This window comes from Zeus faber (genome assembly GCF_960531495.2).
Source record: "Zeus faber genome assembly, chromosome: 6".
NCBI lineage: Eukaryota > Metazoa > Chordata > Actinopteri > Zeiformes > Zeidae > Zeus > Zeus faber.
Window position 1 is genome coordinate 29,041,374 of NC_137201.1, and position 26,379 is coordinate 29,067,752.

Genomic DNA, 26,379 nt, shown 5'->3' on the forward strand with positions numbered 1-26,379 from the left:
CATTCTGCGGAGAAAAAGTCAAATTTTTCCCTTTGCTGATGCACTCGAACCAGCCTCCTATCTGTCGAATAATAACAACGGAAAATATATAATATTTATCAAAGACATATGCTCATTTCCTATTTGTATTGATCGCTGACTGTTTACGTCGGGGTTTGACGTTGTAGTGGATAAATATACTGCTTCAAACTATTTCCTTGTCGTTCCTTGACTAAAAAAAAAAGAAAAAGAAAAACACGTGACCGTCAAAAAACAGTGGCATCCAAGAACGTAACATTTATATCTGAGGGTCCCGAAATATTTATAATAATAATAATAATAATAATAATAATAATAATAATAATAAATAATAATAAATAATAATAATACATTATTATTATAATTTAAGAAGGGGCCTGAACTGATTAGAATAAACCATAAGAAGCAGGAGAAACACTTGATGATACGAACATCTTTGCACTTGCTTTTCGCCTGAAATTAAAACCAGTCACGCAGTTATTCTGCTCGTCGCATCGTGTTGCTGTTCGCCTCTCACGCACCGACTTCACCAAGTCGCGCTCCTCGTATGCGCGAAAACGCTTGCCCCCCCCCCCCCCCCCCCCCCCCAAAAAAAAAAAAAAAGAATAATTCACAATCTGATTCTGATTCAGTGAAAACGTCACTATTACGGTACGACGCCGCGTCCCTGTCCCACGTTACGGACAGCGGGTCCTCGTGGAAAGTATAACCGTGTGACTCTACCAGAGAAAAAACCCCACAACGCACTGCTGTGTTATCAGTGCCGACACGGACAGTTGGTTATTTCCCAGCCGTTTCGGGCGCGGGACAAGTGATCGGAACCCGCTCCTCCTGACAGAGCGGGTCGGACTGAGTATTTCAATGGAAACAAAAAAAACACAAAAACCCGCAAAGTACCTGTCGCACTAATCCAGGCTTCATCGAAACGGACGAAAAAGCGTGGTTTTCTGATCAGAACGGGTTGTTGTTTTTTGTTAAGGTTGTTTTTTCTTGTTGTTTTTACTCCTTCTCGGTTCACGGATAAGGATGAACTCCCCCCCCCCCCCCCGGCCCCCCGTGGCCGCAGCCCCTCGACGCGGGCAGCTCCCCGGTCAAACGTCGGGGGGTCTTTGTCGGGGTGGGCGGGGTGGGGTGGGGTGGGGTAGGGCAGGGGGAGCCTGACCGCGCCGCACCCGGTACTCACATGCGGAGGCGAGGCGCAGCAGCGTGAGCGCCACCAGGAGCGACGGGGCGTCCATGTCGAAACGTGCGGAGGCGTCCGGGCGAGCGGGAGCGCGGGGCCGGAGGGAAGCGTTGTCTCCGAGCGTGGGGAGAGGGGAGAGGGGAGAGGGGAGGGCGGGGGGAGAGGGGTCAGCGAGCGGCTTCCTTCTGGTGGATTGTTCAGGAGCTTCCAGGGCGAAGAACCCGTCGCTGTTGTCGCTGGTCGCGCACTGGAAACGCGCTCCTCTCGGAAACACCACAGCACGTCCCGCAACGTGACGGTGATGATGATGGTGATGATGGTGGTGGTGATGATGATGATGATGATGATGATTATGATGGGACTGACGTGCTCAAGCGCCACAACACACGTGGACTCGCAGAAAGTGAAATGAAAGGAAAGTAAAGACACCCAGTCCGGACATTGTTTTTTTGTTTTTTTTTGTTTTAAATCACAAGTATTTTCTTTCAACTTTTTTTTTCTTCATTCGTTCCACCACAGAATCAAAACAATGACACGATGAATGAATTTGGAATGCATTTTGTACAAGTTATTTATTGTTACATAACCACATTCTATACATAAATACAAACACATGATGATTTTTTTATGACCAAATTTTATGATTTTTCCTTAGGGGGAGGAGGGATATTCCCGCATGACGCAGACATATTTTATTTCTTGATATTCCTCCAACATAATCACATCAATCAGCACAATCAATCAACATGTTCCAGTGAGGCCCCGGGGCACATGTCTTGGGCACTTTAATTCACATGCCACTTTAATGCACATATCTGTATATACGTAATTGCCTATTCCATATACATAAGCATATTCCCTCTATCTATTCCATTTCATTGTATTTTATTTTATTGTATTTTATTTTATTCTATATATTTATATTTTTATTTTATTTCAGTTAGCTGGTCTTTTAGAAATATTTTTTTTCCTAGGACATATTGTGTGTCATCACCGGGTTGCATTACATTTCACTGCATATATGTATGAAAGTATGTATATGTATGTGACGAATAAACCTCTTGAATCTTGAATCTTGCCCCCCTTCCTATATTGGTGTCTTTTTTGCCTTCTTCTCCCTAACCCTAACCCTAGCCTAACCCTAACCCTATCCTAACCATAACCCTATCCTAACCATAACTCGAACCCTAACCCAATCCTAACCCTAACCCTATCCTAAACCTAACCCTATCCTAACCATAACTCGAACCCTAACCCTAACCCTATCCTAAGCATAACTCTGACCCTAACCCTATCCTAACCCTGACCCTATCCTACCCCTACCCCTAACCCTTACCCTAAGCCTAGCCTTAGCCCTTTGGAAATCCTGTGAGGCTTGGCGGGTCCCTGGCAGACATTTCAATGATTTCTTCAAAAAAATCATTCATGATCCACTTTCTTACAAACTGTACAACAGTGACTGAACAATTCCTTTCAAAATAAAAGTGGACATTGCATGCTTGAAATTTAAATTCCCCGCCATGTCATATCCACACCTTATCTGGACATGGGTTTTTACTACATAACAACAGAGTGCTGTGGAATCCTAATCTGCATAAACACAATTTGGAGACATATGTTCATGATACCCTATTTGGGAATACATTTACAGGACTAACAAAAGGTTTTTACAGGAAAGTCAGGATGACTCACAGCTGCTATAGTCACGCCAAAGCTATTTTACTTCCATAACATCTTGAGAGACTTGTCAATTTCGGAGAGTAATCAAGGATGGACAACGTGTCTGTCATTTCGGAATATCATATAACATTCAAGTATTGGGTCAACATTATACTATCCGAAGTCCTCATTAACATGGTCAAGTCCTAAGCTGGGCACGAAGAGCAACCACTCAGAATACCTATACTTAATACACTCAGAAACCAGGTAGAATGAAGGACAGCCGGAGTTTAAAAAGAGACATTTGGTCATAATAACGACGACATTTCGGGACGACGCCCTCAGTATCATGGAGGGTTGTTGGTTTCGACACTCTGCCTGGTTACATTCAAATGACCGCTGAGGCTCTGCTGCTTCCGCCCGCTCCAGACCAAACCTCTCAGCGGACGCCCCGGTCAACGACAGCTCGTATGGGGGATGAGGGTGAAACAGGACAACCTCGCCTGTACGAACATAAAACGCTGTGAAATTCATATTTAATAACTCAACATGTGTTCTGTCTGCGTTCACTCCGAGGCACAGAGAACCTCCTGGAGGGAGAGATTCAAAGGAGCCCGACCGCAGCCGTTGAGGACGTCCGCCTCGAATGTTCTGAATGGATGGATTTTTTTTTTCTTCCAATCCCCGTTTTTTTAGGAATAACATACAGCATGACAAAATCTCTATCCAGGACCGAAGTATAAGTCATTCAGTCATCACCCTTTGTAGGACACCCATCAAAACCTATAGTCCTTAACAAAGTTAAAGTTAAAGTTTGTGACACTAACGTATTGATTCTTTGCTTCATCTTTTGGGTTTCGACCACAGTTTTAGCCCTTTAAAGCTGCCTGTGCAGTATGACGTTTCACCACCGTTTCACTGCAATCTCTTAAATCACTTTACTGCACATATCTGTATATACAAATAGCCTATCCCACATACATAACTCTGTTCCCTTTACTTCTATTTTGTACCCCCACCCTGTATTACCTTTTTGAGTCTTGTTTTATTTTTATTTAATTTTATTTATATTATTCTATTCACTAGCTGCATTAGGTTTTAGGAATCAGTTTGTTTCAGTTAGTTAGTTAGGTAGTAATTAGGTTAGATATTATTACAATTAGTATTTATTACTATACTATTACTAATAGTTCGGTTTAGTAGGACATATTGTGTGCTATCACCGGGTGCGTTGCATTACATTTCACTGCATATATGTATGAAGGTATGTATATGTATGTGACAAATAAAAAATCTTGAATCTTGAATCTTGAATCTAGTAACTATTGTGCATAATCTCTGCGTTGCAAAGACATTTTATTACATATATTTATGAACGTATGTATATGTATTGACAAATGTAAATATATATGTAATATAATACAACACAGAAAATTAATTCTATTATATGATTATAGAACCCAGAATCACGATTCGATACGAAAATGTGCGTAATCGTGTCAGTTACACACCTTCTAGTATTTTCAGTATTTCTAGTATTTTTAGAGCTTATAAAGCTCATAGTGCATAATCTCCGGGTGCCATGACATTTCACTACATATATGTATGACCGTATGTATATGTTTGTGACAAATAATCCTCTTGGATCTTGACCCTTGACTCTCGAATAAACCTCCCGAAACTGGACTCTTGACAGTGAGTGCTGTGGAACTCCTCGACGCAAAGGGCCGTGTTTTGAAAATGACATTGTGGTGAAAACGCATGCGGCCGCCCTTATCGCGCGTTGCGCACGTCGGCCTGCAGCCACGCTCACTCCTGCGCACGCTCACAACCGAGCGCACGCATGCGCAAGTGTTTGCGCACGAGTCTTCAGGACGCAACCTCCTCCTTCCTGCTCCTGAGTTCTGCTCCTTTTGTGACGTGCTGAAACAACCCGTTGCCCCCCGGTCCCAGACTTCCCTCCCTCCCTCCAACCTCTCCCTGACATCCTGTCCTGGTACAGGGGGTGGGGGTTGAGGGAGAGCTGTGACCAGGCAGGACATCTCCTCCACCCATCCACATCCTCTGTTCTCCCTCCGCCCAGAGAGCCTTCAGCCTTCCACAATAGCCACGCAATCCAACTCCCCCCACTCCCGCCCGCCCCCCGCCCCCCCGCCGCCGGGTTGTGGGTGAGACGGTTCGAGAAGGTGCAGGCCTTACTGTCATAAAGGGCTCGACGAATCTGACTTTAATTTGACGCTGCTCACATTGCATATCTCTGTAGAGCCGTCGTTGTAGCTCTCATCCACATTGGAAGGGACGACGCTTAAGAATTAAGAAATTAGAACAGAAGATGATAAATTAGAATAGAAGATGATAGTTCCACTTCTGAAAATAAACAAATAAATAAATAAAACTGATTCTTTGCTTGAAATCGCGCGACGATCCATCCGTTTGTATTTTGTTTCAGTGGAGGTGATTTTCTGAGGAGGTCAGAAGGTTTCGGCCGATGCCGTGTCATTGTGCCGATGTGTTGAAACCACAGATAACCCGGTCACTGTACTTTCATATTGATTCGTCAAAGCCCCCGGCGTCAGATTTTTGGTGATATTCTCCCGTAGCGTTTGAGGGTCTGGTATCTGAACGAGCCCGACGCTGCGAGAGACTCCTGCCCTACGGTAAGACCACCAAGAAACAGCATTTTTTGTTTTTCACAATAGCTTGTCCGGTTCCGTCCTGTTTGGTCTCGCCCCGCGGCCTCTGTCCTATCGTGTCCGTCCGTCTCTGGTCCTGCCCCGTCTGGCTCCCCCTGCTCGCCCCTCTGTCCCGCGCTAACTCCTTCAGCATCCTCACTGATCGCCATATCCTCACCGCTCCCTCGCTGTTTGTGTGTGCGTGCGCGCCTGCGTGTGCGTGTGTGCGCACGTGCGTGTGTGTGTGTGTGTGTGTGTGTGTGTGTGCGTGTGTGTGTGTGTGTGTGTGTGTGTGTGTGCGTGTGTGTGTGTGTGTGTGTGTGTGTGTGTGTGTGTTGATGTTGTGATGGACTGACCTGACGGACCTGGCGCGCCAAAGCACAAAAGGAGAGCCCCATCCCAATCAAAATAAACAACCTGGGCGTTTTCTGGACGCCGAGGCAAAAACAGAAATGCGAGACAGCGAAGGTACCTCCTGCGAGCGGCGTCCTCACTGGGAAGCTGCCGGTGGGACCTTTCGCCGGGTGTGTGTTCGGGGCCCGCTGCTCCCCGCAGCTCCCGGACCGCGCGTCTCTCTCCCCCGTTGGTACACTTGAGTGTGGGCGAGGTCGCTTTGGTGGGTCCGGTCCCACGGGGCCAGATATGAAAACAAAGAGGAGGTGGGCCGAGAGCCTCTGAGTGAAGCCGAGGAGGGCTACCGGGGCCCTTCCCTAAAACACCCCCCCACCCTCCCCGGCCGCCACCCCATCCCCAACGCCGGCCCCAAACCTCCCCTACACCTGCAGTCCACCACTAGACCTGGGAGATTTTCTGACAGAATATCAACATTGTATTATCACCTGCGTTGCGTCAGGATTTTGGCCATCACAACATTTACATTTAGGCGTCGCGACAACCATCAAAGCCTCCAACGGAAGAAAAACATCGCCGACAGAGTGATTTTTTTTTTTAATCCTTTTGTTTCGTTCGTTCTGTCCACGCACAGACGAGCGAGGGGAGGAGGGTTCGACGCCGGTCGAGAGAAAAAGGACCCCCCGTTGAAAACGTAAGGGGGTCGCACGTCCCAGCGAACGGGACGGGGTCTGCAGCCCCCCCGGAGAAAGGACGCCGTTACATCATGACGGGGCTTCAGTGTCCCATTCCCTCCCCCACCGGTCGTGAAGACGGCGTTAGAGCAAAGCGACGCCTTCCTTCAGACACCGTCAGACAGTTCTTGCTGAACGAACGGAGCGATCAACACCTCCACCCGCTTGGTCATCGGACGATCTGATGGAGGTCCACGTTGGCACGTACACACTTTTGCACGGGATGAATTAATTGTATGAAAACACTGAAATATTGTCACATTGTCGACATTGAGTTATTCACTGAAATGATCAATTAATTCAGAGAGGGAATAGTTCCACTGAGTCAGTATCACCAAGCTTTTCTACTTTTTAGTGCCTTGTCTGGGTCGTGACTGAACGGACTGAATTAGTCAACGCCGCTTCACCGCGACACAAGATTGTACCCGAGTACGGCCCCGGTTGGGTTGACTTTCCCACATGGGCTGATCCCCAAAATGTAGCCGTGGTCGCAGTGTAATTTGCGTTTTTTTCCAACACACACACACACACACACACACACGCGACAGTGAAGAAGCCGCATGGCGTGCGGAGCGGCGGCCTGTGAGTTTAACCTCACCTGGACGTGACACCATGGTGATTGGCAAGAAAGGAAGTCTCACCCAGCGCAGGAAACCATGCTGACTCACCTTGTCTGCAACCCAGACCACACACACACACACACACACACACACACACGCACACACACACACACACACACACACACGCACAGACACATATGCAGAGACATATTCACACACACACACACACACATGCACAGACAGACATGCACAGACACACTCACACACACACACATGCACAGACACACTCAGACACGCACTCACACACACACACACACACGCACACACACACACACACACACACACACACACACACACACACACCTGTGCGCGCTAGAACGCACACCAGAATCAGAATCGGTTTCACTGCAAAAAGACAGAAAATAAAAATAAAAACAGCAGCAGAGGAAAAGAATGCCTGACCGTCTAAAAGACAAATAGAGTATACTGGATACGGAACGCACAACATGTTCTCTCTGCACCAGATAAAGACAGACAAAGGAAAAAAAACCCACAAAGGGTTATGACAGGGGCTGCGTGGTGTGGTGTAGTAAGGATTGTATTGAAAGTATTGAAAACACACACCTAGCGCACACACACATACACGCACACACACACACGCACGCACGCACGCACGCACGCACGCACAGTTTAAAGCAACAATACGGTGTTGAACTCAAATACCACAGAAGTACAGTGTATCTGAATCATCATATAAGATCTAAGTCTTTGAGTCTCTGTGCAACAAACATTTTCTGAGCCCCCTCTCTCAGCTTCTCTCTCCCCTCCTCCCTCCTCCCTCCCCTTCTCTCATCCGTCCCTGTCTGTCAGCTCCATCCGACGGCCCGCCGACACCGGCCCTCTCAGGAGAACTTCCCGTTCCTTCGCAATTAGACGCTTCCTCAGCCAATCGCTTTGTGTTGACCCTGAACACACGCCCAGACCGTGACCTTTCGCCTCTGCGGAGAAAGATGAATTGGGCAGCGCTGTCCGCTCGGTTGGGGTGGGGGACCGATGGCTCCACGTGGGACACATTTCAGACACCCGGCAAAGTATTATTCTTCTTGTTATTTATTTTCAATATTATTAGTAGAACATTATGAAAACATACTGAGCAACAGAACCTCCAAAGTGCCTTTGTGCTGATATTCCCTCCTTTCCAAACCACGTTAACAAAAGCCCAAAAAAGTGCGGTAGCTCCTCCCGGTGATCCGTGCCTCCCTCTCTGATTGGTCGGAGATTCATTCAAACACCTTTAAACCTCCTGGCCCCGCCCATGCAGGATGCGTCCGCAGTGTTGTTTATATTTGACCATGGAGGACATGTTGCTATCATTGGCATTGCCATTGCTACTGGCAGGACGCTGTGCAGCAACCAACTGCATCTACAAAGGAATAAACTCAAATGAATAGACTATCAAAGTTACGGACAAACGATCCCCATCGAGGTGTTGCGTATGCTTCCTGTCTTTTCCAAAAGCAGAGAAAAATCGTCATTTTCACCGCCGATTACAAGGAGCCACATCGAAACAATTTCTTTACGGAGACGTAGCTTAGAATTTTCCAGATTACAAGTTTATAGATGGCGGGGAAGACACGGGGCTCGCCACAAACAACGACGAATGAGATGTGCAATAAAACTGGGCCAACTGTGTTGGCTCTGATTCCGGTCCCAGGCGCCGTACGCATCGCGGTCCACTCAGGCGCTCATGTTCCTTTACGTCTGTTCCTCTCCGTGACGCTGAGCCGATGCCGGAAGGACTTTGCGAGAGTCTTCCACTCGCCCCGTGGGACGTTTCACACACTAAACTATAGGAACTGGAGACATGTTAAGGCCCACAATTCAAAACAGCTCTCAAAGAGCACGAGTAAAGCAAGATGCTCCAATTTGCAAATCTACAAACCAACAGAATTCTAACCCTACCAACAGCAAACACGTTTTACAAATTTCCTTTTGAGAGACACTCCAGTAATTTGGGAAATTAGGATTCAGACAGGCAGGTCGATGCCAATTTCATCCTTGTGTGCCCAGCTAGTGCTGGGATATCGACAGGACCTAAGGCTGTAGAAGGGATCAACTAGCCTAGCTCCATTGAAATAAGGGAAATACACCTTCCAGTGTCAACGGAGGCCTGTGTATCTGATCTAAAAGTCAGATACCATGCATTTTATACTGCTTACATTTTATGGGAAATGACATTCGATCTGTGTCAGACGGTGGGGAAAAAAATAGGGAATCAGAATGATTGTGAGTGTGCTAAATCAGGGGTTCCCAAAATGTGGTTCTGTGAAGGAATTGCTGGGGGCCACAGAATCACCCCATTAAAAAGTGATATATATATATGGTTTAATAACATTTTTATATATTTTTAAATATATATACATATATATATGTTTTTTTACTTTGCTTACTTTTACTTTTTTTTAACCACATCTCTGAAGTACTCTTTATCTTGTAAATATGTATATTTACAAGATATTGTATATAAATATTTTTAATACAATAAATATATTAATATAATAATAAATACATGTATTTATTCATTTATATATGTATATATATATATATAAATAATATTTTATTTCATTAAATCATTTATGTATATATATATATATATTTTTTTTTTTTAACTCTCCTTACTTTTACTTTTTATCTAATTTATTTTTCAAAAATAATACCCAATTTGAATAATATATATATTTATATATAAAATATTGTATTTCTCTATGAATGAATGAATTTCTATTTCTAGTGATTCATTTATTGGTCCGTTTAGTCGCGGCCCTCAACCCACAGCCGGGTCGTCTCCCGAGGGCCCGCTCGAAGCCTCGTCGCGCCGCGTAGTTCCACTCCACCGCCAGGAGATGGCAGCAGACCGCCAGCGTGTGCCCACGCCGCGCCGCCGCGGCTCCGGTTGAGCCGCGGCTCTCCGCCGAGTCCCGAATGACGAGCCCGGCGGAGGCCTTCTCCCACACCGCCGCAGCAGCGCGCTCCAGACCGACGGACGCGGACATGCCCGGCTAGACACGCTTTGCGACCATGTATCGGCTTGTCCTCGTCTTGGCGTTGGTGACCCCCGGCACGGGGGGCCCGGGCTGCCCGGCCGCCTGCAGGTGCGAGGCGGACGGGTCGCACTGGAGGACGCGCTGCGTGGACGCGGGTCTGACGGGGCTTCCCCGCAACATCAGCGCTTCCACCACCTTCCTGTGAGTGCAACTCGCTACCAGATTAAATAAGTTGAACCAAGTTTGATTTTTCGTGTTAAATAACTGCTTTGTAATTGTATATCTTATTAACGCAATTATTATCTTAATAACACTTATTTTAAGGTGCTAATTTGTTATATTCATTTGTGTTTTATTTCGATTTATTTCCATTTGTGTATCCAGGTGAATTTACCTGTTAAATAGGCCTTGATTTGTAACATCACTGTGGACTGTGAATTGGCATATTGCGTCATCTGTATCTAATGTAAGAGCATAAACAATAACAATAAAATAAATATAGATTTAGGGCCCTCACAATTGTTCTCGTTACAATTTCTCTAGATGATGATTAACGGCCAGGTTTAAGGCCAAAAAGTATTCCAAAGGTATGGCAAATAGACGATACAAATCCGGGAAAAAACAGTCAATCAATCAATAAATGATTCCACCCATCGATTTATTCTACCTTTATTACTTGGTCGTAGGACCAATTACTGCTGGATTCTCTTGGTGTCGCTATAAACAAAAAACTATGTTTTTGTGTGACAATAATAATGATATTATTATTATTATTATTATTATTATTATTAATAATAATAATAATTATAATAATAATAATAATAATAATAATAATAATAATATAAGATAAAATAATATGGTACTTTACCTGCATTTATGCCTTGAAAGGGAAATTCAACAATTAAGTAATGGTAATATTATTAATAATAATAATAATAATAATAATAATAATAATAATAATATTCTACAAAGTCTACCTGCATAAAAAAAACACATAAAAACATTTCCTGGAAATATACGATCCAAACATCTAAATTGCCGCCTAGAGGTAAATTTGAAACAAAAAAAGCAGCAAATTCAAATCGTTGATATATAGTAAGCCTACACCTTGTAATTATGTAATATATCATCACTGTTCTATACAATAATGCAAAATACGACCATACACCCCCCAAAAGCCTCTGTATTTATATGGATTTTAATCTAGAACTAAACCCTAATCAAGAAGCCATTGAGAGTGTTTATTTTGTTTGTTGAACTCAAGCATTGACATATTCTTGCATGTGTAAATCAGGGCTTGTGTTTTAACTAAGACAACAGGACAGGGTTTTAATAAAGAATTTGGCCAAACGTAGTTAATTTGTTAAAAATATATATTGTAATGGACATGTGCAATGACATCCACCATTATGATCATGATCATTTGACACCAGGGGGATGGTTAAATTTGTTACGTGTCAAACTTACGTTGGGGTCTCACCTCTCCAATTATTTAATTAAGATATTTAACTTAAAATGTGCCCGCTCCAGGAGCTCTGATTAAGCTGTATGACCTTCACTCCGACCAGAGGACCAAAAGAGAATTTCCCCCTAAAAGGGAAAATATCAAAGAACACCCAATACAAAAAACAAACCAAAGTTACAACATGTAATGTAAAAGTATACATAGGGACAAATATGAATTTGAATGTTTTTTTAGAAGCTTACATTCATATACACATTTTCCTCCCGTGATGATAGGGAGGTGGTGGTTAGACCCGGTGGTGGAGCCTGCTTTACTTCATGACACCTCTCTAATCTGCTGCTCGTGGTGAAATGTGAAGAAGTTTGGAATGTAACCGTCTTTGATCCGGGACTGTCCGCCAGCCGCTCCCTCGCTGCTGGACAGTCTCCCTCGGCCTGGTTATTGGAACAAATCCCTCCACACGCGTTACATCATGCTTCTCGGTGACAGTCCTCTGGTGCTATCATGGGGTGTGAAGGATGGAGCGTTATTTCCGCTCGCAACAGGCTGCGGCCAAGTCCTTCATGGGGGAATCGGTATTCCCTTCAAGAATCCAGAACATTTTCTTTTTTTAATCATAAACGTCATAAAAGCTCAAGACTGATACGGTATATGCTTCCCAGCTGTCAGTGCATCATGACAGAAAGCGAGGCTGGGAAAGTTTACTTCCGTTGGCACATTTCAAACACAAACCTAATTCAAAGTGCTTTGCAATGAGGCATTAAATACATTATTGTGCTGTGGGGATGGGGTGGTTTGAGCAGCCACACCTGTCCTGGGTCTAAGCCCGGGATCAGTGTGGCTGTGCGCCTGTTGCTCGCTTTTAAGTTTGGAACACACAGCAACTTAGCCGGCTACGATGATGACTTTGATTCATCTTTTGCTCGATTGTGTACTTGAAGCCCTGATACTTATACAATTGCTTGTACTGAAATGCCCAAAATCATCACCAATCGCGGCTGTGAAACGGTGACACCGATACTGAAACTTACTTTTACATGGAGCATGATCGAAGGATCAAACCTGCCAAGCCTGATAACTCAAAATGAAAGCGGTTAAAGCGTAAACAGTCATTCTTATATCTTCGACGCAGAGACACTGGATCTCCGGACACCCCCTCACGCCCGGCCAGTCATAGACACTTCAAAGCAGCCCTTACACACGCTCTCCAAAAATCTAATGGGATGTCACAACAACACTATACCGTTTGAACCCATGCATCTGCTGGTGCAGACCGGGAATCTGTGTTCTGCGAAGTATGTCCATCTGGTCAGGTCCTAAACGCGCAGCTGACTAACACGCTCTTGTTGGTGTTGTGTTCATTCAGAGAGCTGAGCATGAACAACCTCCACACGCTGCCAGAGGGCTCCTTCTCCAAGCTCCATCTCATCAAAGAGCTGTAAGAAACCTCCTCTCCAAACTGCCCACTTCAGTGTCTAGGACATGATGATCCGCGTAGAGAGGCGTAGAATGCAGGTAGGACCCAGACAGTGTACTTCTGACGATCACTTCGACAGAGGTAGATGTTCCAGCCGATGGTATCAGTGCTGTAAGTACTCAACATTGTAGTTCCAATGAGCTGAGGCGGTTCAGTAAAGTTAAATTCCATTCCGGGATTTTCAGCAAACAATGGGGATTTTGCTAACTACAGTAGCATCAACCCTGAGGTCCAGCTTAGTTATGACAGCGTACGGCCAGAGGTCCAGCACCATCAGCGTAGGAATCTGGAGTGAAACCACGGCAGGAATTTTACGTTCTGAACCTCTGTCCCCGCTTGACGTCTATGGAACCTTTTTGGTTATTGCGGTCTTTAAAAATACCGAAGGTCATCCAAACGTCTCCAAAAGGTTCGACATCTACGACAGCTCCAGGCTCTGTTCCTAGAGCTGCGCCTATCTGATGCTAAACCTGGCCTCTGTCTTAACATGCCTGCTCATTTTTCTGGAAGTTCCGCTGTCCTGGATGACGACGGTGAACGTTCGTACACCAAGCTTTGAGCTGGACGCTCTCACTCTTCTCTCCACATTTCTGTGGCTAAGCAGTAAATAATAATAAGAAGCTGCAGGATCCATTTAGGGAGACATCCTTTGAGACGAGGAGCAAAGAAAGACAAAACAGAGCACGGGGACATTGGTTTGGTCGAATAGATGAACTAACAGATCGGGGACGAAGCCAGACGCACTAAACATGTTAAAATTAGTCTGTGACTTCCAGGCTGCATCTGGTTTTTGGATTTGGGATATTGAAAAGCGGAGACAACGGGAGCGGTTATTAGTTGCCAGACTTGTAATTGCTCGCTGCTCATGTTCCGAGACTCGATCCCACCTCGGCGCTAAGTCACATTGAGCAGATGTGTCCGTGCAATCAATCGGTGTGGGCACACATGGCGCGTAGCGCGCTGCCAAAAACACGGCACCCGTCTCACACGGGTGCAGTCCTGTGTCCAGGGCGTTTTCCCCTCGGCCTTTATTAAAGTCTATCATCTGTGTGTCCTGTTTTTCTGTCTTTGTCCGCAGCCGCCTGGCAGGAAACGGCCTGACCCGCGTCCCCAAAAACGCTTTCGCAGGACTTGAAAATCTGCAAGTTTTGTGCGTGAAAAAAAAAATCTATTTTTTCATTTTTATTTCACAAGAAATTCACAATAATTCACAATAATTTAGGCATAGGTTCTGTGTTCATATTTTATGCCGTATTGCTGTATATAAATAAATTGAGCTGAAAATGCTGAGCCGTACTGTGTAATTATGATGGAGAGCAGATGGTTTGCATCAACGATATTCCATATTGTTTTATACATTTGTAGAACAGATGTTTTGTTTATTGGAATTTGGATAAAAAAAGTACTTATTTCATTATATACAAGTCAATGTCAATTGTTGGCAGCAAGAGGGAAAATAATGTCGACCATTCCCTGCATCACCTGCAATATTTGATAAAAAACAACACTTGAGTATTCAATGAAATACATAAATTTGTGTTACTTTCAAACATCTGGATCATGTTTTTGGAGCTTCAACTCTAAAAAAAGTGAGTTATTATTTAGTCGATGGATTTGGAATCCAGCGAGGTGCTTTCTGTTGTTTTAAGTGATCAAAACCACTGACTTCCCTAGACGATCCAAACATGCTTTAACAGTGTGTATTTTATTATTTGCGAACTTTCCCCACTCTCTTACACATTCTCCTGCAGAACACTGCACAACAATGATTTAAAGAGGATTCCTTCTGAAGCCCTGAGGAACCTGAGGAACCTGCTGTCTCTGTGAGTTCTGCACTGTTCTATCTCTCTCTGAATTTACACGTATCACACTTCACAGCATTAAGTTGTGTGTTAAGGAAATATGAAGATGGAGGAGAGAAAAGAGTGTATCCAACCCAAGCGGAGCTTTGATTTATTCGTCTTAATCATGATATCCCTCATGTCCCATATAAAGCCGAGGACGGGGAGAGGTACAGGCACGATTTCAACTTGAGTCTAAATAAAAGCTTTGTTCTGTTTTCTAAAAGGAAAGGGCACAGTTCATTTAGTATTTAACTTTTTTATTGGGAAAGTGGTAAAGTTGCAATGGTGAATGAGTTGGCGCGAGTACTTTCAGGATTCAGTAATACCGCAGACCTTTAAAACTGTCCATGCTTCAATTGATCTCTTTCATCTTTCGATTCTCGTGACGATGTTTGGTCCCCATTAAGATGGCAAGCTACAGAGTGGGGTGTGTACACGTGCACACATACGATGGCACTCAGACACAGGCACACACACACACACGCACACACACACACACACACACACACACACGCACACACACACACACACACACACACACACACACACACACACACACATATATATAAACACACAAACAGCCACACACCTTTCCTTCAAAAAATGTGGGGTCTGTGAATCGTGCCCTGCGGCACCTCCAAACATGTTTATCCTAAGTGCCGTTTTCAGCATTTCACAGAGGCTGTTTGTCTGCCGACTTCTCAGCCCAGCGTAAACACATTTCAATGTTGTTTAGATGTTCCAATCTCAAATTCACACACTATAGACAGTGGGAGTGGTGTCTGTGGGAGTGTGTCTGTGTGTGTGTGTGTGTGGGGGGGGGGGGGGCACCATCAAGAATCCTACTTGTGGCTCTGCCAGGGCTTTTTGTTAGACAGTTACGTCCCCAAAATGCAATGTCAACACCAGAAATTACTACCATTCACCAAAAGAATGCACAGACCTCCCTGGTTGGAGAAGGTCCCTTCTTAATGTGCAGCTTGTTGTGCTCCGTGGAGATGTGGTGTTCAATATTCATAAGAGCTGATCAAACCAGGGATGTGCATTTTACAAAATATGCCAGTCTGGCGGTTTGAAAACTAAGATTGGTGTGGGGTTTTTTTTCGAAATATGTCCATCACAACATGAAATTCTATCCTGTGTTGTGTCGTTACGCTTAAGTTTACATCAATATTCAAAAAGGTAAATACTGGGTTGACTCTATTCTGTTTGTTTTTTATTTATTATTAATTTTTATAAATTTTTATTTTTTATTTATTGCATCATTTGAAAGTGGAGAATCACAGCTTCCCAACAAGTTGACACTTGTGCAAATCAAGCAAATATTTTAGAGCTATGACTTGTTAATGACAAGGGTGTGGCAAACTGTGTTTCTGAGATAATCACTTCCAAAGCTTTACCCGCACCAGGTTCATTCATTCAGCTCCCAGAATGCAAATGGGGTTGGTGGACAAACAAAGCTTCATGGCTACTTAACATACTGCTGAATGGGCCGATCACGAACAGCTCAACAACACAACTCATTTTGTTTTTAAAAAAGCTTTTATTTAACAGTAAGAATATACATGTTTTATAAAAGTGGAATTATTTTGGAGTTTAAAATGTAGAGTCCATCAATAATACGAGTCTCAGAAAATCTGAAATCTGAAAACCTGTCACCAACCTCAACGGACTTCATCACGTCATCAACTTCTTCCGTTTTAACAACAACGGGCGTATCGTCGGTGTCCTCTGAAGCTGTAGAAAATATTCCGTTTCATCGACACATTAAGTTTGAAATCCGCTGTTTGAAATGTTCTCCAAGTCCGGAGTAATATCACATTCAGCGTCGCTGTCGTTCTCCGCGTCGCCGTCGGAGAACTGACGCTCATCGCGGGAAATGAAGTCCAGTACGCGCTGCTACCACTGACTTGGATCTATCGCAACGGTCAGATTAAGGTCCAAAATATGATGCAGAGCTTCCGCCACCCGCTTCTAACCCTATACCCTACGGAGAAGAAAGTTTTCACAGCCAAGTGAGACCGAAACACGCCCCATGCTGCGCTTTTACCGTCTGTTAAAGAAGTGACGCAGGTGTGTGACTCAAATGGGGTCCTTCTTCTTCGCCGTTTCACAACAATGGCTCTGTGTGTGTAAAAGTAGTACGATTTAAAGGTTGAATTCTTTCAAAACGGTTTCACATTGTGACTTCACATCACATGGAATATGGAGGAATGATCTTCACCTGGACGTTCGCTTTAAAGGAAACGATCGATCGGCGGTTGTTCAGCGCTGTTCGGCGTCTCGGTAAGTGAACTGCGTTTCCCCATGTCATCTAACGGGAATATTTAACTCCAAGGTTTAATATTTTTCTACTATTTATGAATCAAACTTGGTTTTGAAAATACGTTGAGAGATTAAAAAAAAACCCACAAGGGAACACGAATCTGGAAAAATCGAATTTTCCTTCAGGAAAGGTTTTTTCAACTTATCTGGCTGTTCCTGGCATTAGAAATGAGATGGCAGCTTTTGCTGTGGTGGGTCACATATTGTCACCAATCTTGGAAAGTTATAGTTTTCATAAGCATTTTGCTATTCCTTGTTGCTTAATAATTTTGTAGAAGGAATTTGATTTCAAATATCTTTATTTATGTGGGAGCCTCTCCTCACAGGTACGGGTTTAGGGAGGAAGACGTCTCTCTGGCAGTGGGGCTCGCTTCGGATCACTTGCCAAAACCGATAACGTAAAATAATGTGAATAACCAGTCAGGGATCGCGGTCCTGTCCACAGGCATTGCACCACGCGATCCCCACTGCAAGAAAAAACAACACATAAGAAAGCTCTCCCAGCCGGGTCTGACCATTCAGTGCTAAAGACGCTAAACGGCGGACCTGGTACTGCCATGCCGTCCCTGGCAGGAAGAAGCCAGTGCTGTCACCTGCAGACCGTGGCTTAACCATGACCCCCCCCTTGTCTGCCACCTACCCCCACCACCCGACTTAGGCCGGAGAGCCGTCCGGCTGCCCAACTGCACACTTCTTAGGGTTGTCAGTGAGCAAAGCTCCCCCAGGGACTCAAGCACTGCACCCACATGGTGCATGTGCTGGCCCCTAGGTGTCACTGTGAATAGTTACGTCATCAAAGTAGGTGGCGGCGTATACCGCGTGGGGACCATGGACCCGATTGATGAGTCTCTGAAAGGTGGCTGGGGCCCCGAACAACCCAAACGGAAGCATTACAAATTGGTACAGTCCCTGCAGATTGGAGAAAGCCGATTTTTTTTCTTGGACTCTGGCGATAAGAGAATCTGCCAGTAGCCCTTGGTGGTGAGTGAGGGACATGTGACCAGGCAGGGGGGAGAAGACATCAGGATACTGCCGTTGTAGCGCGGCCACGTCCATGTTCTGGCCGGGCAATAGAGTGGGTCCTGGAAAGAGCAGAGGTGGGATCGGTAGTTTTTGGAACCTCCAGGCCCAACTCATCCTGCTCGATCACTGTGGTCACCAGGGACACAGACACCCGCTCCTTCCACTCCTTATGGAGGTTAAGGTAATAAATTTGAGTCGTCCCGAACTAACCGCAGCCTTCACCTTTTGCTTTTTCCTCTTTCCAAATTTCAAGCTGCACCATCGGATACATGTGAATATCCTCACACCAAACCTCCTCCTGTGTTGCCTCCAAGTCCCGTGTCAAACCAAGCGTTGCTGGACCATTGTCTGAGAACAGCAAAGCCTGATGTCTACCCCTTTGTACTCTTACTGCAACATTGTCCCTTCCCAGGAAGGGCCCGGTGGACCAGCAACCGGTGCCACCTGTCCAACCTCTGTTTGGGGCAGTGCCACGGCCAGGCATTTGAGCCACTGTCTGTGGGCCCTTGGTGGCGCCGTCCAGGGAGCTAACAGGGGACAGAGAGGGGACAGCATGGGAAGTGGAGACCATCTCACGGTCCTCCCGGGAGATGGAGGCGAGGGAAACCCCGAAACCAGGGTCCGAGAGATTTAGGGAGACTTTTATTCACAAACATAAATGAAAAGGCTTGCTGGCCAAAACCGAGGACATAAAATAACGTGAAAAACCAGAGTCACAGTCAGGTCCACAGGTGTTGCAGCATCCTGTACCTATATCTGATGAAATCCCACAATGTACTTTCAGACGGCTGGACGCCAACTCCATCTTCCGTGTTCCTACCAAGTCCTTCAGGGGTCTCCGGTCACTGCACCACCTCTGGCTGGACGACAACCGGCTCCGTCAGGTCCCTGTCGCTGCGTTGGCGGGGCTGACGGCGCTCCAGGCCGTGACCTTCGCCCTCAACAACATCACCCACATCCCAAAACGGGCGTTCCACACCCTCAGACACCTGCTGGTCCTGTGAGGAGCACTTTCATGTGTTATGGGTGACAGAGTGAGAGGGGCAAATACAATATGTACAATACTATGTGCTTTGTTTCCTCTTTGTTATTATTTTTGCTTATTGCATCTATATGAGATGTGTGAAATCTATTGGAAGTCAATTCAATATCGTAATACTGATCATCAAGGCATCTCAAGGCATTTCAACTTCTTGCATCTGCTTTGGATGATGGAAAGTCTCATAGAAGTCTTATAGATGACTTCTATGAGGGTTTGAGGTGAAAAGCTCTTGGCCAACATGACTTATTTTCAGTAGCTACCTCATTAATAGATTTAAAAAGTCATTATAATACTCTTACTCCAGCATGATAACAGAATAAAGGTGGGTTGAGTTGGTAAGTAAGAAAATGTGAATGAAAGTATATTAATTACAGTATATGTTCCAGAATTAAAAAATCTATGCTGTATATAAATTATAAAGTGCAGTTTTTAAAGCATACTCTAAACTGTAAATACTATATTACTGTACAAGTCTTCTGTTGCTTTATTTTAATGTTCCTATTTTACTATTAACCAAAACCTGTGACTTCTTACCCTAGCCATCTCCATGACAACCAGATCCACTTTGTGGCGGAGAGGTGCTTTCACGGTCTGCACAACCTGGAAACACTGTGAGTATCCATCTATCCATCTATCCATCTATCTATCCATCTATCCATCCATCTATCCATCTATCCATCTATCCATCTATCCATCTATCTATCTATCTATATATCATCTATCTTTTTATCTATCTGTCTGTCTGTCTATCTATTTATCCATCTATCGGAGGAACAGTCGAGGTGTTGTCCACAACGAGGTGCGACAGCCACACTCTACTTCTTTTACTGTACATGAAAGCCCTCTCTCTCTCTCCCTCCCTCTCTCTCTCTCTCTCTCTCTCTCTCTCTCTCTCTCTCTCTCTCTCTCTCTCTCTCTCTCTCTCCCTTGCTCGGCCCACAGTGAGCCACCAGTGCAGTTCAAACAGCCCCAGGGCCGGGCGTCATCTGGTGCATCACAGTGTGTGGGCAAAACACAGACCTCTGACAATTACCCCCAATTTAGGATACACATGTTTCCCTGGCTTTTCGACTACAGTAACCAAACAAGCCCCGAGGCGCCCAGAACATCGCACCAGGACAGAGAAACTCTCATTATTCTCCCTTTCAAAGAGAGACGACAAACAAAATGACTGTTTGTTGGAGGTTGGTTTTCATGGAGTGGTTTGGTGGCCCAGGATGCAAAGAAAATACGTTTTCGGAGTGTTTTTGGAGATATCTTTTAAAATGCACTGGTCATTTAACACTCATTAAGAATAAATTCTGAATGTGTCTTTATTGACCTCATTGATTGATTGGCTAAGAATTTGGTATTTGTTTTTCAAGATGACCCGTCTGGGTGTGGTCGTATCAGTGTGTGTAGTGTGTGTGTAGAGTGTGTGTGTAAAGTGTGTGTAGAGTGTGTGTAGAGGGGGTTTGTGTGCGGTCTAGTAAGAGTGTGTATGTATGAATATGTGTGTATATGTGATGTTTGTGTGTGTGTGTGTGTGTGTGTGTGTGTGTGTGTACAGAGGGCTTTCCACCATCATCTGGCTGGTATTTATCTAGATTGGCCTATTACTACGTAGACTTACATTAGATAGATCCGCTTGCGGTTTGTTTGTTTCTCAGCAGATGTACACGTGGAGGAGGGAGGAGCTTCTCGTCTGTTCGACATTCTACGTTCTGTCGTGTTCGTCGACGCTCAGGGCGCCAGTAGCGGCTGAGAAGACTGTACATCCCAGTCATGAAGCCGCAAATAGCAAATAGCAGTCACATTGTTTTTATTTGAATATGTAATATCTGCCAACTCTATCTACCTATCTATCTATCTATCTATCTATCTATCTATCTATCTGTCTGTCTGTCTGTCTGTCTGTCTGTCTGTCTATCTATCTATCTATCTATCTATCTATCTATCTATCTATCTATCTGTCTGTCTGTCTGTCTGTCTGTCTGTCTGTCTGTCTATCTATTTATCTAGGTATCTATCTATCTGTCTATCCATCCATTCGTCTGTCAATCTATCAATATGAAGTACTGGCAGTAGTAATAGTACTGGCAGTAGTCATAGTACTTGCAGTAGTATTTGTACTTGCAGTAGTAATAGTACTAGCAGTAGCAATAGTGCTGGCTGTAGCAATAGTACTTGCAGTAGTAATAGTACTAGCAGTAGTAATAGTACTTGCAGTAGTAATAGTACTAGAAGTAGTTATAGTACTGGCAGTAGTAATAGTACTAGTATTATCAGCAATAGTAATATGAGTAGCAGTCGTTGCATTACTGTTATAATGAATTGTTGAAACCTGTGTGTCTGCAGGGATATGAGCTCCAACAGGCTGCAGACTTTCCCCGCCGCCATCAGAGCTCTGCGCCGCCTCCGAGAGATGTGAGTCCAACGTGCACACGCACCTCGGTCCGACATCAAGGGTCTAAATCACCCAAATGACAACTTACTATTAAATCATAGAAGTGAGAGGAATAACAACCCTGTTATGGAGGAACCATGTGGCTCAGACCCTCATTTTGCATACTTTTGAGTTCTTAAATGTCAGAAATGCGGGAAAATAAATAGTCAATGAGTAATGGGAGGTGGGAAGCAACTCGTTAGATGGATTCTGTTCTATATCATGTGGGTTAGGATCATTTTGTTTTTCCAAATCCATCAAAAAAAGAATAGACATTTCTGGAGATACTTCATATTTTAACAAAGGACAACATGTATGATACTGTATGTATTTCGGTGGGTTTACTTTACAACCGCGATTCGTTTTAAGTTAAAATGAATTGTGTTGCTCCTGCAGAAGTCTCCATAGAAACAACATCAGAGCCATCCCAGAATACGCTTTCGTTGGAAATCCCTCTCTGGAAATAATGTAGGTGCCTCAAAGAATTATTGTTATCAGTATATTTTTTTGCCATTTCAAATAAACAGAGAAGATTTTATTTTGAGTAAAAAACATAGTTGTAATTATCTCCCCCTCATTTGAAAAAAAAAACACATACAATGAGATTATTCATTCATCTTAATAACTGCAACAACAACAAAAATCCTCTCCAACAGAAAAATCCACAATAACCCAGTTCGGTCGGTGGGAAGGACGTCGTTCCAGGAGCTCCCGGAGCTTCTCACGCTGTAGGTCACCATGAATTTCTCTCTTTCACCATCATCACCGCGCAGCGCCTCTCCACCGCTCCCCGGTCACCTAACACACCGACAGAATGAAACCCGGCGCCTGACCAACTCACGCCGACGTTTCTTGGTTTTGTTCCCCGTAGTTCTCTGAGCGGCACCGCTGACGTCGCGTCGTTCCCGGACTTCACCGGCACAACCAATGTGGAGACGCTGTGAGTCCTGCCCGATCAATGGTCACCGCCAAACACGCTCTCATCCCCCGGAAGTAACACTGCTTCCACACCGTACCACGAGTGAATCTACTGTCATGTATTCTGCTGTACTTCCTGGTACAGAGTGCACAATCTCTTAGCTCTACCTGTAGCCAGTCCAGTACAGGCATATGTCATTTTGATGTCTACATGAACCACCCATTCACATTCAAATACTCTGTTCACTTTGAAAAACATACACCGACCGCAACATTAAAACCACTGACCGGTGAAGTGAGTAATATTGATCATCTCGTTTCAATGGCACCTGTCAAGTGGTGGGATATATGAGGCAGCAAGTGAACAGTCAGTTGTTGAAGTTGATGTGTTGGAAGCAGGAAAAATGGGCAAGCGTAAGGATCTGAGCCACTTTGACAAGGACCACATTGTGATGCTAGACGACTGGGTCAGAGCATCTCCAAAACCACAGGTCTTGTGGGGTGTTCCCGGTGTGCAGTGGTTAGTACCTACCAAGAGTGCTCCAAGGAAGGACAACCGGTGAACCGTAAATGTAAGGCGGCAAATGCGATCTCCCCGTTCCAGAAGTGCAGGATTTAATATTTACAAGTAAAGTATTTACACATAAAACATCCAGTCTTTACGAAATTAAGTCCCATAGCAACAGAGAGCAACGGGGAGACGTGCGTCCCGACAGTGGGGACGCCGCACAGGTTTTTTTTGGAACGGCACGGAGCAAAGACTCGGACGGTTTAAAAATGTCGTTTCATACATGGAGGAAACAACCGAAAATAAATAGATGTCAAATAAAAACACAGGCACGGGAGTCCGTGCACACCTCTGTCCGGAGGGGAAACAAAAAAAAACCTCCGCTCCAGTTCTCTGAGTTGGGTTCTACGTTTACTAAATTTCCATAAAAGGAAACTAAGGAAATATTATAAATCTAAATGTTTCTCTATGAGATTATATCATATGTCGTTATATTATCATTACAAGATTTGCATATAGAGTGGCAGGACGCTGCAGGGGGGACGGGGCTACGATGTGCGCCCAACGGAGGGCAGATCAGGGGCCTCCCCACGGGGCGTCTCCTCCCTGTGATCGGGCTCCGCTGGGCTGCTCCGTTTGCCGAGAGCGGAAAAATGCCTAGAACCAGAGCTGGGGCTCCTTGTGCCTGTTCTTTTTTTTGTTTTGTTTGTTTGAGCACCTGCCCCACGTCTGTCGTCAATGTCAGTCGCGATGGATGGGGTCGATCGCCGATAGACAATTTAATCGTAAATTGGGCCAAGCCGACGACTCAATATTAGTGGTTATTAGCGGTGGTTTTAATGTTGTGGCTGATGGGTGTGTATTTGCCCCTACTGCACTTCTTTATGTGAAATGTTTCATTCAGCACCATCACGGAAACACACATCTCGGCCCTTCCCAGCTCCATGTGTGAAGACCTCCCAAACCTCAGGCAGCTGTAAGTCTGACTCTTACGGTACAGGACAGGGCGCCGCCTCGTCAATCCTCCATTAATGATACTGGTTCAAGGTGTAGAGCGGCAACCACTGTAACGCTGATTTTCATTATCGCTTAATCTGCTGATTATTTTCTCGGTTAATCGATTAGTTGTTTTGTCCATAAAATGTCAAAAGAATGCTGAAAAATGTCAATCACTTTCCAAAAACCCAAGGCGACGTCCTCAAATGTCTTGTTTTGTCCACAGCCCAAAAATATTCTGTTTACTGTCATGCAGGGCTAAAGAAACCAGAAAATCTTTACATTTATGAAGCTTGAGTCAGAGGATTTAGAAATGTTCTTATTAAAAATGACTCAAAACGATTAATTGATAATCAATTTAGTTGACGATTAATTTAACAGTTGGCAACTAATCGATTAATCGAGTAATCGTTGCAGCTCCATTTAGGTGTGTAGATCGCTAACATGCCTGCGAGCAGTTAAAGCAACACTATGTAACTTTATTCCCTTAAAATAACAGCTTCAAAATCATTTTGATGGTACACTACGTCACCTGCTTGATGTTTTGCTCGGGGTAATTACTATTTTTTGCCTGGTAAAATTGATAAAAAGAAAAACAAAAAAATAACCCAATAAATTGTAAACTTGTCAAAATGGCCGGTAATAATGCTCATACAAATAGTTGCCGCTGCACCTCGCCGACGGCGCGGATGAGAAGGGCCAGTGGGTTGGTCTTGTCCCAAGGGTTTGTCTGACCCTCTGACCGAGGCCGAGCACATCTGGTACCTACACTGGTAGCAGGGGGCCCCATCCTTCCACGGGTCCCCTCTTCCTGGAGCCCTGCGCTGAACCCTGGTGCTGTAACCTAGGTGTACATTACATTTGCGTTTGGAACATAGTATTGAACACACGTATTGAAACGCGACCGATATGGTTCAAATTTGTCCAAGAAAATATTTTCGGACACCGGATCGAGTTTTACGACCGCAGTGTAAAAGTGCAAGACGGTGGGGGTGCCAAATCCTGAATACCAAAAGTTACATAGTGCTGCTTTAACACGCCATGTGAGTTAAAAAAATATATATTTCACCAGCGTATTCCAGAGACGAAGACCTTGTAACCTGCTGTCTGTCTTTAGGGACCTCTCCCACAACCAGATCCAGTTCCTGCCCAACTTCACCAGCTGCAGAAAGATCCAGAAAATGTAAAATATTTAACATAAACCACTTAAAAAAATGGAAGTGAAGTTTTTTTGAAGTTGTGTATCATTGGAAGACAATATATAAATGTAATCATAATGCCACTTAAACACCACCTAAACCATTAAAGATCGAATGGAATATTGATAATGTCCTCCAGCCCTAAGTGGCATTAGCAGCACACCGGCCATATAAGATGTATTGTGTGTTTTCAGTGACCTGCGTCATAATTTGATACATGAGATCCGGGCAGGAACATTTCAGAAGATGAGTGACCTCAGATATCTGTGAGTGGCGTGAGATCCAAACTCAATTTCATCCATAACACCAACATTACGAGCAACTTGCTGAGTGAAAGCATCATCACAGTGCGTCTCAGTGGGGCTAAGCCAGTAACAGGTCATGGTACTGAGGGGGTAATTTAACAGGTGCTGATGCTGGGTATTAAGACCTGCAAAGTTGGACTCATTTTCGGTCACCGGCCACGCGCCAAATTGAACTAAATAGCACTAAATGCAGGAGGCGGCATTTGTATCCACTCCTCTCCTACATTTTGAAGCATGGGGTAGAGTGTAGTATGGGCCTCATTGGAGGGCTTCATTTAGTGTTGGCTCTCATCCCCTCTGCCTCCCACAGCGACCTCACCTCCAACCGTCTCTCCTCCCTCCCTCTGGGGCATTTACAAACCCTCACCCACGTGAGGCTCGCCGGAAACCCCGAGCTGACGGAGCCCCTGCCTCTCCACCTCCTCCCCAACCTCAGGTATGGGCGGCAGTGTTCCTGGGCGGGTTCCGACCTCGGAGACCTAATAACCTGTTTTACTGGCAGGTTAGATTGGTAAGTGTTTACAGATACGGCTGAGCCGGAATCCACTAGGGCTGTAGTGAGGTGTTGTGAACATTGGTGTGGATGGTTCAGACGGCCCACACTCTAAAAAAAAAAAAAAAAGAAAATACC

At 44.7% G+C, this 26,379-nt stretch overlaps 2 protein-coding genes across 2 annotated transcripts in view; one reads left to right on the top strand and one right to left on the bottom strand.

Annotated features, from left to right (window-relative positions):
- Positions 1-1,383, bottom strand: part of ptprbl (protein tyrosine phosphatase receptor type B, like) — a 41,618-nt gene extending 40,235 nt beyond the window's left edge. The window contains exon 1 of the mRNA XM_080002469.1: positions 1,202-1,383. Within this exon, the coding sequence (XP_079858595.1) occupies positions 1,202-1,256 (55 nt within the window). The 5' untranslated portion in view covers positions 1,257-1,383. The remainder of the gene's footprint in view (positions 1-1,201) is intronic.
- Positions 1,384-10,255: 8,872 nt separating this feature from the next.
- On the top strand, positions 10,256-26,356 carry LOC307232039 (leucine-rich repeat-containing G-protein coupled receptor 5A-like; the record flags this gene model as incomplete). The annotated part of the gene is made up of 15 exons (XM_080002920.1): positions 10,256-10,422; positions 13,053-13,124; positions 14,242-14,313; positions 14,915-14,986; positions 19,140-19,355; positions 19,937-20,008; positions 21,735-21,803; positions 22,219-22,290; positions 22,479-22,550; positions 22,694-22,762; positions 24,153-24,224; positions 25,362-25,427; positions 25,638-25,709; positions 26,059-26,184; positions 26,341-26,356. 15 exons carry the CDS (start codon positions 10,256-10,258, stop codon positions 26,354-26,356), a joined length of 1,305 nt encoding a protein of 434 aa, XP_079859046.1.
- Between the last annotated feature and the right edge of the window lie 23 nt (positions 26,357-26,379).